Source organism: Nycticebus coucang, chromosome 11 (assembly GCF_027406575.1).
Source record: "Nycticebus coucang isolate mNycCou1 chromosome 11, mNycCou1.pri, whole genome shotgun sequence".
Classification (NCBI taxonomy): domain Eukaryota; kingdom Metazoa; phylum Chordata; class Mammalia; order Primates; family Lorisidae; genus Nycticebus; species Nycticebus coucang.
This window is the reverse complement of record NC_069790.1, coordinates 52996355-53010976: the sequence shown is the minus strand read 5'-3', so window position 1 is coordinate 53010976 and position 14622 is coordinate 52996355. Positions and strand designations below refer to the sequence as shown.

At 40.8% G+C, this 14622-nt stretch overlaps 1 protein-coding gene across 1 annotated transcript in view; it reads right to left on the bottom strand.

The window, feature by feature from the left end:
* Positions 1 to 14622, bottom strand: part of COL28A1 (collagen type XXVIII alpha 1 chain) — a 209926-nt gene that overhangs the window by 6120 nt on the left and 189184 nt on the right. The window contains exons 28-33 of the mRNA XM_053553638.1: positions 13765 to 13833; positions 13129 to 13209; positions 13004 to 13039; positions 7555 to 7591; positions 5407 to 5955; positions 3719 to 3876 (exon numbers count right to left, since the gene is read on the bottom strand). Coding sequence (XP_053409613.1) covers positions 3719 to 3876; positions 5407 to 5955; positions 7555 to 7591; positions 13004 to 13039; positions 13129 to 13209; positions 13765 to 13833 — 930 coding nt within the window. The remainder of the gene's footprint in view (positions 1 to 3718; positions 3877 to 5406; positions 5956 to 7554; positions 7592 to 13003; positions 13040 to 13128; positions 13210 to 13764; positions 13834 to 14622) is intronic.

Genomic DNA, 14622 nt, shown 5'->3' with positions numbered 1-14622 from the left:
GGTAGCAGGAAAAGAAAATTTTCCTCCCTTCCTTTATTTTTTATCATTTCCTGTTTTCCATGTATAAACGTCACTCCCTTGATAAGAGAAATTAAACCGATATCACATCTTTTGTTCGTTCTTTTTCTTTCCTTCGTTCTCTTCTTTTCCTATGTCTATATCATAGAGCGAGTAAACACTAGCCACTGAGTAAATTAATGGATTGGAGTCTCTCCATTATACTCATCTTTAGGTTGGACTTAATAAGGATTTGCAAAGAGGGAAAGAGAGGGACAACTTTGGATTATTCAGCTCCCCTAGGCTGTAATGTTATCATTTTTAAAATAAAGAAAAAGAAGCCCTAACATTCCTTCCAACTCTGAAAGTGTCACTTAAGCAAGACAACTTAAATGGCATAATAAATACCAAATTCATGACAGTGGTTGCCACTGGAGAGAGGAGGAAAAAGCTCTGGAGGGGACTAAGCCAGGACTTTATCTGAGTCAAGAGAGAGTGAACAAATGGAAACTCTGGTTACTTCCAGGTGGTGAGCACCCAGGTGTTGGTTGTATTCTTGTTCTCTTTTGTAAATCTTAAACCTAAAAATGCAAGCCTATCAGCTCTGCCCATTTCTCCTCCTGCCACACTGGCCTGCCCTGGAGCACAGAGCTGGTTCCAGCTCCAATCAGGGGCTCACTCTAGTACAAGGCATAAAAGAGGAGTCTAGAGCACGTGAGGGGCTCGCACCGCAGTCCAGGGCTGCTGAGTGCAGCTGGACAAGCAGATGTGTCAACCTCACTCTCCTGCAGCCTTTGAGCTAATCTTTACAAGGAAGGAAAACAGACTCAAAGCATCATCCCAGGGACACGAACACCTGAGCTGGCAGTAACTGACCAGGTGCCTCACATTCCTAAATGTTTTTGGTTTCTGATTTCCAAACACTTTCCTTATAATTCATTACCCAGAATCTTGCTTATATTCCAGACAAGCTCGTCAAATCTGAGCTCATGTCCACCTTGGATGAATGCCAGTGATCATTTGCATTGGCCCTTATGTTTGGATTTAGCATTTTCCCAGCAGTGTGGATTATTTGGCCGTGGGGATTCAGCTACAGCCTGCTGGCTCCCCAGCATCACCTTCTAGGTATCTGACTTCTCAGGAGCAATTGATTCTTCCCAGGTGATAACACTTCTCTCCAGGTCTCTTAGCACTTAATATACTTAAATTGAAGGCCATTTATCTGCATTTTATGGTTGCTGAGGGCCTTCAATAGAGACCTCAAACTTGAACTGCACCTCGTCAGATTGTCCGGGGCTTTCATAGAGGGTAATGTGTGAGATTTTATTCTGTTTAAGCCCTCTCTTACATTAGTACAGTATAAGGCCCTGCATCCTGACACTGCCCCTGGAATGTTTCTGACCACTGTAATTATAAGCTTTTAGAATAGGAGGAACACTCTAGTAATAATCCTCTTTATTACAGATGGGAAAACTGAGACCTGTAGAAAATAAGCAGAATATAAATGTCTTAACACAATAACTAAGAAAATGCCAGGAAGGCTATGTTAACCAGTGTGATGAAAACATGTTAAACGGTCTATAAAACCAGTGTATGGTGCCCCATGATCACATTAATGTACACAGCTATGATTTAATAATAAAAAAATAAGCAATTCCCCCAATGTAAGGCAGCTGTCAGATTTCATTTCTAAGATGTCATTCATTGTGAGATATACTATAAGCTTTAAAAGTCTTTTAAAAAAGATCATACACACTAAATAGATACATCCCAACTTCAGAAATAATAAACTAGAAAAAATACAGATTGGGAAGCCAAGTGAAATAAATTTTGGCATCAGCATTGAGACTATCAGCCCGGTTCACTGACTTCCAGATCTGGAGGATTTCTTCCAGATCAGTTTGTAATATATTTTGTTTTTCTTGTTTTTTCTTTCTCCTCCATAGGACAGAAGCATCTTCTCTTCTAAGGGTAACAAGACTATTATTAGCAATATAATACGCTTATCAATTACATTATGTATGCAATTAGCAATGTATAATGTTTACACTACAACTTCATGTAGCAATACTAATAATTAGTTGGTATGCAGGGTTTTACCAAGAATTTGAATTTTTTTAAACATCATAATAGAGTATCAATTTAATAAACAAAGTATAGTATTGATCATATAACCACATTTATAAATGTGACTTAGTCAAGATCACTTATAAATATTAGGTCTGACTTCAGGAAATCAACTTAGTTTTTATGTCACTAGCAAAACTAAAGGCATGAATGAATAAAAGAGCTGATGGGGTAAATGAGGAATGTTAAGAACACATGAAAGAACACAGTAGCAATGAATGTGGAACATAATGCAAGAATAGGGCTGTGGGCTTATCCCAAGTTTCTTGCTGGGGGTCAGGTTAGTGGGTGAGGTGGTGCCTCGGTAAGGAGACCTGCAGGGGAAGCACTTGACATGGTCTTCAACAGTGTGCTGCGGCATCCTGCTGTGCCGTGAAAGAATCTTAGGTGTGCCCATGATAATTTTTAGAGATCATTAATTAAATTATTTTCAAAAGAAGTTCAAAGTACAGTAAATCTATCCTTTTTTTTTTTTCTTTGCTCTGTTGTTTGTTGTTGTTCTTTTTTATTATTATTATTGGGGAATCACTGAGGGTACAAAGAACCAGGTTATTTGGTTATTACCTACTGGTTATTAGGTAAAGTCCCTCTATAATTGTGTCCTGCCCCCAAGAGGTGTGTCACACACCATACTCCCATTCCAACTCCCTTCTTCCCTCTCTCCACTTCCCCATGTCCCCTCTTCCCACCGTGTACTAGGTCATCAATTATCCTCATATCAGAATTGAATACATTGGATTCTTGCTTCTCCATTCTTGTGATGCTTTGCTAAGAAGAATACTCTTTTTTTTTTTAGATTGACATAGACATAATTTAAGTGTGCTGAGGGAGTTTAACTATACGTTCAAGTGTGCCATGAGATCAAAAGGTTGACAATACTGGCTTAGTATGGGACACAGACCAGGGGGGCATGTGCATACTTTGAAAAAACTTGAGAGGGTAGAAAGTGGGAAGTGGATACACAGGTGGAGGAGGGAGCACTGTAGCTGGGTATAAAAGAATCTACACAGGGTGGCAAGTGGGTGAGTTCACATCCTGTAGTGTTAATTTGTTCCAATGTACGCAGTGAGAGGAGTAGAATATAAAAATATTATTTTGCAACACTAAATAAATAATTAAAGAATAACGAATTTTTAAAGATGTCTTTTTTTTTTATTAAATCATAGCTGTGTACATTAGTATGATCATGGGGCACCATACACTTGGTTCATAGACCGTTTGACACATTTTCATCACACTAGTTAACATAGCCTTCCTGGCATTTTCTTAGTTATTTTGCTAAGACCTTTACATTCCACATTTACTAAGATTCACATATACCCTTGTAAGATGCACTGCAGGTGTAATCCCATTAACCCCCCTCCCTCCACCTACTTCCCTCTTCCCTCCCCTCCCTTTTTCATATTCATGTTCATGCACCCAAAGCTATTTCAGACCTGGAAATCTAGAGTCGAGTTACTAACATTTAGAGCAAGGACTTGAAAATACACCTACCCCAACTGATTTGCGATAGTGCAGGGTAAAATTATCTTTGCTATAAAACAGACAGAATACACCATTTTAAGGTCCCAAAGTAAGAGAGATGGTTACTCACTGACTCAGAAGTTTCTTTTTGAGGCTCAGGAGTAGATTCACCAAGTTCTTCCTCTACTACCCCAAGTCCAGGTTGACGTGATGATGAACCAAAAATTTGAACGAGATAGGAATCAAAATCTTCACAAATTTTTTTAAACAATTTTTTCTGCAGGGTGTCTTTTGAAAGAGAAATAGAAAAGGAAATTGGTAGAAGCAATGAAACACTACTTAAAACCCATTTAAAGAGATCTGCACTCCTGAAAATAAGCTATTTCCTATTGCTTGAGAGCAACTACTAAGTGAACTAACAAAGAAAGTATTTTCATGTCATCTGTAAGAGACTATATAAACTAATTTTGTTTAATTTAATATTACACAATGGCACAAAGAGGCAATGGAATGATTTAAACGCTTGTTTATCTAAAGGATCTATTTACTGTGAATTATTCTGCATAAAAGGCTAGCCTCTTGTTGAACAGGCTATTACCTCTGGTTTTAGGGACAGCAAAAGGCCAGCCCATCCAAAAATATATTCTTCACTGGCTATAATAAATTACTAACTCCTCCAGATAAGAAGATAAATCTCTTCAATGATAAAAATATAAGTTGGCTCTGAAATGTCTCTGGCCACTATGACACATTCACAGCCCAGTGAGATTGAATAAATATGTCAGATCAACCCACCAGTCACCCAGAAGGCTGCTAAGGAAAATGGAACCCCAGGTTACAAAACTCTGGAGAGGGAGAGAAATAGACAAGGGAACACTTCTGAGCATGGGATGCTATCCATAGGGTCAGCCATGCTAGTCCAAAGCTGTCAGGGCATGAGGCACTGAGGGTCTGCACCTCATGCCCCACTCCCAGGTGGGTGAAGGAGAAAGGATAGAGCCAAACTGAAGCATAAAACTGTGTTAAGAATAACTTTCACTTACTCCATAGCTTGCCAGGTAGAGGCCCTGCCAGAATGAGCCATCTGTGTCCAAAGAATTGGAATGTAATTTCATTGTAAAGTGATACTGACCATAATTTAATCATAGATGAGCCAGTGTCTTAGATGCCTTATTAGTAAACATCAGTTAATATAAAAGGGTAAACTTAGCATAGGGAAGCCCATCAGATGAGCATTGACCATAGGACAAATACCCAAAAGGTTATTCTTTACGATAAATTCCTGACATCATCCTCTTTACCCACCATTATCTGCTTTCATAAAAGCAGACAATAGAGCATGCCTTCTACACAGTCCTGGTCACTGGCCTTCTTCGTCTCTCTAGATTATCATAACTTTTTTTCATTCAACACGCACTTCTTAATTCGTTTTGATCAAGTCTGTTTTCTGCCTTGCTGTTAGCTTGCTCAATCCCTTATTTAGTTAGGCTATTTTCTGAACATAAACCAATCTGAGCAATGTGCCCAAGTCCCATTCTTTCTTTTCAATTCTGTTCATTCACCTTGGAGCCCAGTTAAACAACTCCAAGGCCAACTCAGCACTTATCACACATGAATAAAGACCAGGAACTGTACCTTCCCAACTGGATAATACTAAACGTTTTACCTTCTGGAGTTTATGTGTTACAGTTTAATGTTGACATAGCCTTACTAACATCCTGCTTTCCCTGTTTGGTCAGTATAATCCATAATCCAGTAATGTGGTACTTGGAAGAAGAATGCGAATTCCTTTCCCCAGAGGCAGATAGCCTTTCTTACCTTGCAGGGCAAAGAAGTCATCAAATTGATAAACATGCTCTTGGTCAGTAGCAATGAGATTCATTTCTTTGCGGAATATTTCAAAGTTGGGGTCATTTTTCTTCACCACCCCAATCACAAATATCTCCACGTTGGCATCACTGGCATTCTTCACCACTTCCGTCAGTTTCTTTTTGTCTTGAGAATCAGTCTGCCCATCAGTGATGACAAAGGCCACCTTCTTTACTCCTGGCCTTGCATCCTTGAACATGTCATTGGCTGCTTGGAGAGCGGTGGCCGTGTAGGTACCTTCTCCCAGATACTGCATGTTGTCTACAGCCAGCTTGAAGTCGTCCTTGCTGGAGAACTGTTTCAAACTGGCCACCATGTCCACCTTATGGCTGTAGTTGATTATGCCTATGCGGGCCGTGGCGAGGTCCAGAGCAACCCGGTCAGCCAGAGTCTTCACAAAATTTTTGATGATTTGGAAGTTTTCTGGCCCCACACTTTCTGAGCTGTCTATCACGAACACCAGTTCTAGTGGAGTCTCTTTGCATTTGGGCCCACAACCTAAAATGATCAATGTTCAGATGGAAACATTGCAGGAATGAAAATCTAAGCATTACTGCTTGGCATCACGTTGGTGAGGGCAGAGGAGAGAAGGGCAAGAATGAACCTGAGACCTGAATTATCATCTTCCTTTTCTGTGATTGTGAAGACAGCTGACAACTCTCTCCTTTCTGGATTCTATACTTAACTTTTAAAAAAATAATATATTGGGAGAAAAACAAACTCTGTAGTGGATAAAATAATAAGCACGTACGTGCCCATTTCTCAGATTTAAAAATAAGGTATTTTTAAAGGAGTTTGGACTCCCTGTGTATAACTTCCCAATTATATTCCTTTCCTTCTCCCCAGGACAACTTAGCATAACTTCTGCCTTAAATTTACTCTTTATCTGAATCTTAAAGCTGATATTTCAATCTCCAACTATATCCTTATATGAAAATGGAGATTTTTCTCACTGGCAAGACCAGCGAGAGAAGCAATGGTTAAAAATTTTTAATTGTGAGGAGAGGATTAGGCCTTAAACTACACAAAAATAGCTACCCCTAACTTTTCTAGTTTATGTCCCCAGTCACCAATGACAAGTATGGCATTCCATTTATTAAGGAGGCCAGAAGTACATCTGATACTATGAAAAATTTACAGGGAATGATCCAGAGAACACAGGTCAATAAACTTTTGACCTGTGTTCAACTTTTATTTAGGTCAATAAACAACCATTTAAAGCAGTGGCCAGAGTCACCAGGGAATAAAAATTATCAGGGCTTCATTTCTTTCATATCCTCATGTTGCCCAGCAAACCTACCATAGGAAACCATCGGGAAACCTGGTGTTATTTTTACAGGAACTTTAGAATCCACAAGCCAAGTCTAAACTGGCCTAACACAATAGATGCTCCTAGGCCGTTTCTTAGGTCCAGAAGCTTTTAGGTCCACAAGTTAGTTCTAGAATTCTCTGTCTGGAAGGACAATGATATTCACACAGAAGACTGTCTCATCATTATTCCATTAATCTCTAGACTTTTGTTTAACCTCTTTCCTTTCCTTCCTCTTTCTGGTAACTATTTTAAGTCTAAAGTATTCTGCCTTGGAAACATTTAGCAGTTGGAAAACAAGATAAACTCCCGATTCTGACCTCCTGCTTCTGGAATTAAGTGCAACTTAAAACTCAATTGAGAAGGTCTTCTTCCTGTCAGGAACAACACAGACATTATAATCCCCAGGAAGGCTGTACTCAAATACCCACTGCGCTCTTGCAGTCACATTTCCTTTGTTGCATTTTTCTTCCTGAGCTCAGGTAAATGTCACTGAATACAAATGAGCACTGTGTTTAGGAAGGGCCTGGCTGCCTGCGCTCTTGGCCCACACCCTCACACGCCTTAACCAGCTTGACAAGACCATTTTCCTTTCTTAAGTCAGGACTCCCACAGCCTCTCTTGCTGTCTTTCAGTTTCGCATTGACTTTTCAAATGAGCTTCAAATTTGCCCTTCAAACTAGCTATCCAATATTCATTTTCTAGTAAATGGGTTACCCCACCAACACGGTGGAGAGGTGGGTTACTACTTTAAAGTGATACTTTTTTTCTTGATAGTTAAATCTTACCACATATTTCAATAATAAGTTTGATAATTTCTTCTTTCTAGAGGAAAAAAAAAGGAAAATGCATTAACCTTTAATGTATGGCTGTAACATTTTTTCCTGTAGTCATAAAAGGTATCTCATTACAATCAGCATTGGGCCATTTGAGTTAATCCTTCCATTGCAGAAAATAAAATAAATGACACAGAAGCTAAACATTGAATATAATATATCATAACCTCAGTGAGGCTGAGTGGTGAAACTTACTAGTTCAAACTTTTAGAGTTCGAATTGCAGCTCCAGTATTTATCAGCTGTGTGACCCTGGTCATTAAGTGACCAGTGTCTGTGTCTCACAGCTGGATTAAGTGAGATACACACATTGGCACAGGGTCTGGCCACTCTAACACCACGAACAGTGGCAGGGTGCAATGTGTGCATTCAGTTATAGCACTTAAACCACATGTGCCAAGCACCCGAGATAAGCCCTGGGACCTAAAGAGAACTCATTCTACACTGTAGCTGTATTCTTTCTTCCTTTCCGTACTCATCTGCAGTTTCACAAATCCGCTCCTCAGCTTCTTAACACTCTCACTTTGGCTCTTCCATGAAACATGCCCATGTTACTGAATGCTGCCTCCGTGTCTTGCTGGCCAGTAGCCCCATCAGAAGGGCCCGAGATGAGCTGGGTACTAGAAGTGGACCCACCAGTGCCCTGCTCTATGCAATGTGTGTACAAGTACCTGGGATGAGAGTGGTGAAGGCAGGATTCTACATGTGCCCAAGCCTTGAAGTGGAAAGGAATGAGTAACAGAAGCCCAGATCTCAACAGGAAGGAGCAGCGACCCCAATCAAAGAAGATGAAATTTAACAGGTACAGAAGTAAAATTTGGTCTCTCTTTTATTTTTCCTGGCACTCTCATAAGATTATAGCAAAAGTAAAATTTTAAAGAACAAATCCATAAAGACAGAATTGGGGTGGAGAGGATATAGTTGGTGACATGACTTCAAAGTATGTGGGACTATTCAGGGTATTTTAATTTGACTTTTTGAACTATAAGTCAGGTAAAAGCCAATGATTCCAAGTGGCTATTTAAAAAGAAATTCCATTACAGATAGTCAGAATGAAAAAAATCACACGGTATAAAGGCGTCAACAGGCATCTTTTTCGTCGCCCCTTATCATGCTTTTCTACATTTAGACAGGCACTTAATAAATCTGAAACTAGATAAATAAAAGGGGAAAATGTATGCATTTATAGTAAGTTTATCTAGAAAAGAGAAATGCACATATTTATTTATTTATGTTAAGTTTTTTGTAAGTAGGGAAAATACAATATATTAAGCCTGATGGTTATAGTTTTTCACTTACCATTATATCATAATTAGTTTTTCATACTATTAAAAATACTGAAAAGTTTGATTATTAATGTCAAATATATGACCATTTTAAGGATTTTTTGATGTACACTGTCAAACTGTAAATCAGACAAGTTGTGGTAATGGACACTTCCTTTTTTTTTTTTTAGACAGAGTCTCACTCTGTCACCGTTGGTAAAGTGCCATGGTGTCACTAAAACTCTTGGGCTCAAGCAATCCTCTTGCCCTAGCTTCCCTAGTAGCTGGGACGATAGGCATCTACCACAACGCCCAGCTAATTTTTAGAGATGGGGGTCTCATTCTTGCTTAGGCTGGTCTCAAACTCGTGAGCTCAGGCAATCCACCCACCTCAACCTCCCAGAGTGCTAGGAATACAGGCGTGAGCCATGGAGCTGGCCCATAACTGACACCTTCAACAACAGTATATAAGAAAGCCTTCTTTATTTTAGATACACAATGCTGGTTATTATTATTATCTTTGCCATCTGGTGGAACAAAATATCCCATTGCTTTCAATAGCATTTGTTAAAGGTGAGGCTACATTTTATTTCATATACATGTTTCCGAGTTGTATTCTCTCACGCATAGCCTTGTATGTTCTTTGTTCAATTTTTTCTACCGGAATGTTTATTTTAAATGACTCATAAGAGTAATGTATACTCATGCATCAAGTTTGGATTTTAATCCTTTCTAACATTAATTTATGGCATAATCACTTTAAAATGTTTTAAGTAGCCATACATGTCAATCTTTTGCTCATATTCTTTGCTTTTAAGTGACTGGAAGAGTTCATTCTTTCTACTAAAATTGCTGGAGCACTGCCTTGGCTATTTGGTGCCAATGATGAAGTTATCAAATTTGTACCCATCGAAGCATTCATGGCCTAGTAGCAAGCAGACAGAGGCTTTTGTAATTGCCATGCAGAGTCTGGGAACTATGTTAATCTGGGAGTTCCAGGGGTACGATCCGATCATGGTCCAGGGAGGCAAACTCTGACCAGGTTGGGAGGTGTGGAAGGAGTGTTCCGGGGTGTGGGGAGGCTATCATCCTGCATTGCAGTACCTGGGTCAACTTATGATTCAGCGTTCATAGCAAAAAGAGTAAACAGAAGTATTGAAGACAAATGGACTCTGGAAGGCCTAGGTGTGGTTCTGAAAAGTGTGACCCTTACCCTGTGCAGTGGGACTCACAAGATGTTTAAGCATAGAAGATCTCTGATCATGCTTTTATTTAAGGAAGATGATCATACCAGCCAACAGAAGTGTTAGAGATTCTTAAGGAATCAGGAAAAAAAAAAAAAAACAGAAGGCAGCAGTGGCAGCACAATGGGTGAGGAGAAGAGGCCTGGAGAGACATTCCAGAGGAGAATGAAGAGTTGGAGAGCAGTGGAATCAAGGATGAGGAGAAGGAGTCGGAGAGGAAGCAAACGGTGGTATTACCACGGCTGAGATAGGGAGGGGTGTGATAGGGCAGGTGGGGAGCTCCTGAAGATGACCAAGCCCAGCCTGGGCCTGGCTGAGCTTGAGGCATCTACAGCATGTCCCGCTGAACATGTCCAGTCAGCAGCAGGAGGTAAGGTCTGGTGCTCAGGAGAGTGGTCCAAGTTCAAGGCAGATGTGAGAAATGCCAATGTACACTTGGCTGTTGAAACAAGGACTGAAGATAAGATTGCCTGGAGCAAGTCTTCTCAGCTTTTTTTAAACCACTATGTTTCTCCTCCTCATCTAATAAAAAAATCCTTTCTGTTTATAATACAAACAATATATTTCATTCACCATATACTTTCACTGTGCTGTTAAACTAGGCTTTTCAAACTGTATATCCACCTCTGGCTTTAATGGTTGCTCCTCGCTGAGAGTTTGAAGACAAGAAAGGCTGAGAGCAGACACTGGGGACGCTAACACTGAAGGGACAGGTGGGGAGACAGAGTCTTTTTAGCTTATTTTATGAGAATTATTAAAACATTCATCTCTATCAATGGTAGTTGCCTCTTAACAGAGGATTTTGCTAGTCTGAATGTCAGCAAAGAGATACGACTTCATTGTCCCCAATGAATCTGAAGTTGATAGCTATTGGGATATATTTGATTTGGGAGAGATGGGGGCGATAAGGTCTTTCAAGAGCTACTCTCATGGGCAGCAGCCTGAACTTGACATCTGACAGGCCAACTATAGCTAGGTGACTTTGGGCATATTGTGCAACCTTTCTGGCTTAGCATGTCTTCATGTGAAGTGGAGATACTGTCTACCTCATGGAGCTGTCATGAAGATTAAATGTGGGGTCTTATGTAAGAGGAGGCCAGGACTGCCAACATCTGCTCTTCTCTTGCACCCCATCTCACCCGGCCTTTACAGAGTGAACCAAGCCTCACTCCACACTCTGTCCAAATCCCCTGGAAACACCTGTCCCCTAGGCCACACATTGGGTGGCTCCATGCATATAGGCCAGTGCTGTCAGCTTTCTAAACCAGGGTAATTTGGGCTGGGAATCCTAGAATTCCATGAATCTAGAGTGTGGCACAGAGAGGAGGTGCGTGTGTAGAATGCTCATGCCCCTTGGCCCCCCAAGAACTCCTCACCCAGAAGACGGAGAGTAGCAGAAGAAGGACTAGAGATCTGGGGTGGAGCCCTCTAAAACATGGGCCCCAGCACCCTGCAGTGCCGGGGAAGCATAGGACTGATGTGAGGGAGCCTGACAGTCCTGGCGCATACTAGACTATCATTTAAGGCAAATTTTCTTCCTACTAGTCTCTTCCTCTAGAACAGTGGTTCTCAACCTTCCTACTGCCGTGGCCCTTTAATACAGTTCCTGTGGGTCGCGACCCACAGGTTGAGAACCGCTGCTCTAGAATCTAGAAAGCCAAAGTCACCAGAATGATGTCCTCATTTCTAAGGTCTCTGACTCTTGGTTAAAAACCTTCCACTCAAGAAATAAAGACTATCTTGCCCCTAAACATCATTATATACTAATCACAGCATTCAGCACACTGCAGGTGAACCTCCTTTGCTTGTTTTTCTCTCCACCAGGCCAAGAGCTGCTTCAGCCCAGAGACATACTCTCATTCTCCACTATTTCTCCAATGCCCATTTCAGAGCTTGGCCCAGAGGAAGGTTTACTGGACACACCCAATGAATGTTGGTGAAATGAATAAATAAATGAATGGATGAAGGAAACTGAGCTCACTCCCCATGTTGGGAGAGGGCAGGTATAAACCCACAGGGAATGTTTCTCTGCTCATTTGCATAACTGTCCCCTGCTACTTTCAGGGAGGCATTGCTGCTTCATCCACTGAAGGTGTCATTGGGGGGTCTGACTTGGGTGGGAACAACAAAGACTAAAAGGCAAATGGGCCTGTAGCACATGTGCAGCTCTGTCTGTCACATGTCCAGCTCTCTGGCTGTCACCACCCGCACTCCCCCCTCACACCTGGATTTTCCTGGCACTGCATCCCCAGACTGTGACCCATGGAGAAAACAAAAAGGAAACATTCCAGGAGATGCAGTGCCTTCAAATCAGAAAGGAAGAATTTTGCTATAGAAATCTCAGAACTTTCCCACCCACAAGACTTTAAAGAGTCAGATTTCTGCTTTTAATGGTCTGGGGAGAAGAATAGGAAAAGTTTGCAGAAGCTCAAGAAATATATATTGAATAAGCAAATCAATATATGAATGTCACTCCAATGTCATGATTGCTGTTCTCCTCAGAGCACTTCCTAAAGGAACTTATTCAAGAAAAAGAGCTCCCATTCTAAAGTGTGGAGGAGCACGTAAAATACAAAGTCATTGGATCAAATGCCTTCTTTGAAACAGCTCACCTCCTTGTTGCCCATAACAGCAACATGATGCTTTTACTAGCGTCACAGGTGGGTAGTCCCATCCCTCCACCAGGAAGCCAAGCAGGTTGCCTGGTGTTATTTCCTCCTCACATTTACATTCAATTACTTCATTCATCATCACTGGGCTGGGAGCAATCACATTCATTTAAAACAGCAACTGGAATTCTGCATCTAAAGAATTTATACTTCTAAAGCTAACACAGGACTGCAATAATTTTGCAAGCACAAACCCTCCAGTACCCTCCAGGATGGATACTCACCGTAAGTCCCAGTTCTCCTTTGGGTCCTTGTAACCCCTACTTAGCGTAAGAAGAGAAACAGTCAGTATAGGTTGGAACCAGTTAGGGTATAAAATCATAGTGAGACTTTAAAAACTCCTTCTTGCCTGCATTCCTGGAGGTCCGGGCTCTCCGATTTCCCCTTTATCACCTTTCTTTCCCACATCGCCCTGTTCGCCATGCTCTCCCTTCATAATACAATAAAAAGATAAGCTCAGAAGGAAATATTAAAACTAAAAGGGAAAAACTCTATGATATGGTTTATTTGCAACTGGCATCTCATAAACACCCCCATTCTTGGTGATACAAATACACTGTATAAAAAATTGGGCGCAGTTTGTTTCTATTCCTTCCAATACAATAATCTGATTCGGACAGACCGGCAAACTCAAAGTGAAGTGATCTTGAGATACCATCTGATTAGCTCACTGCCTTCAGGCCATTCAACTATTACTTAATGTATTAGATAACTGAATTATCTAGCATCTCCTCTGTGTTAGGTTTTATGGATTTATTCCCTTAGTAACTGGCTCCCGAGAATGAAGAGGAGATTGTATAAAGTGAGCATGTTCGTGGGTAGAGAAGGCAATATATAAAAATTTAATTTCAGGTGGGCTTTTTTTTTCTTTCTTCTGAGAGTTATAAGGAGGAACACAACACACATATGAGGGCTCTTCTAAAGTTAAAGTTAAGCTATTGAGATCCTAAGCCTAAGCCTTTCTCTAAGTCGCTAAAACACTTACCTTCTGGCCTGGGAGGCCACGGCCCATTGTGCCCTTTGGCCCTGGAAAGCCTTGAGGTCCTTGTTCCCCCTATATAGGATATGAGAAAAAGAAGTTCCTACTAACTTCCCAGGATAACTTAGAATAACACTTAGGGTTTACAACCACACTATTGCATTCTCTGTCTTAGTAGGCGGGGATTAGCAGTCTTCTTTAATCAGTTGACAGTCGAGACAATACCTTTATGTGCATTTTCACTTTCCATGTTTTCAGTCAACCATTGTCAACATGACTGTAAAATGTGTGAGTACAGTACAGATACTTTGAGAGAGATAGAGGAGAGAGACCACATTCACATAACTCTTATTAGAGTATATTGCTATAATGGTTCTATTTTTATTAGTAGCTGTTAATCTGCTATGCCTAATTTGTAAATTAAATTTTATTATGAGCATATGTATGTGTGTGTGTGTGTGTATATATATATATATATTATATATATATGAAAAAGCATAGCATACCTATGGTTCAGTGCTGTTTGCAGTTTCAGGCATCCACTGGGGATCCTGGAACACATCCACATGGATAAGGGGGGACTACTGTAATCTTTTTCCAGGAAAGAACTGCAGAATGGGTGTGGTGGCTCATGCCTGTAATTCTAGCACTCTGGGAGGTCAAGGTGGGTGGATCACCTGAGCTGATGAATTTGAGAACAACCTGAGCCAGAGCAAGATCTTATCTCTAAAAATAGCCAGGCATTATGGCAGGCACCTGCAGTCCCAGCTACTCAGGAGGCTAAGGCAAGAGAATGGCTTGAACCCAAGAGTTTGAGGTTGCTGTGAGCTATGATGCCAAAGCACTCTACCAAGGGCAACAAAG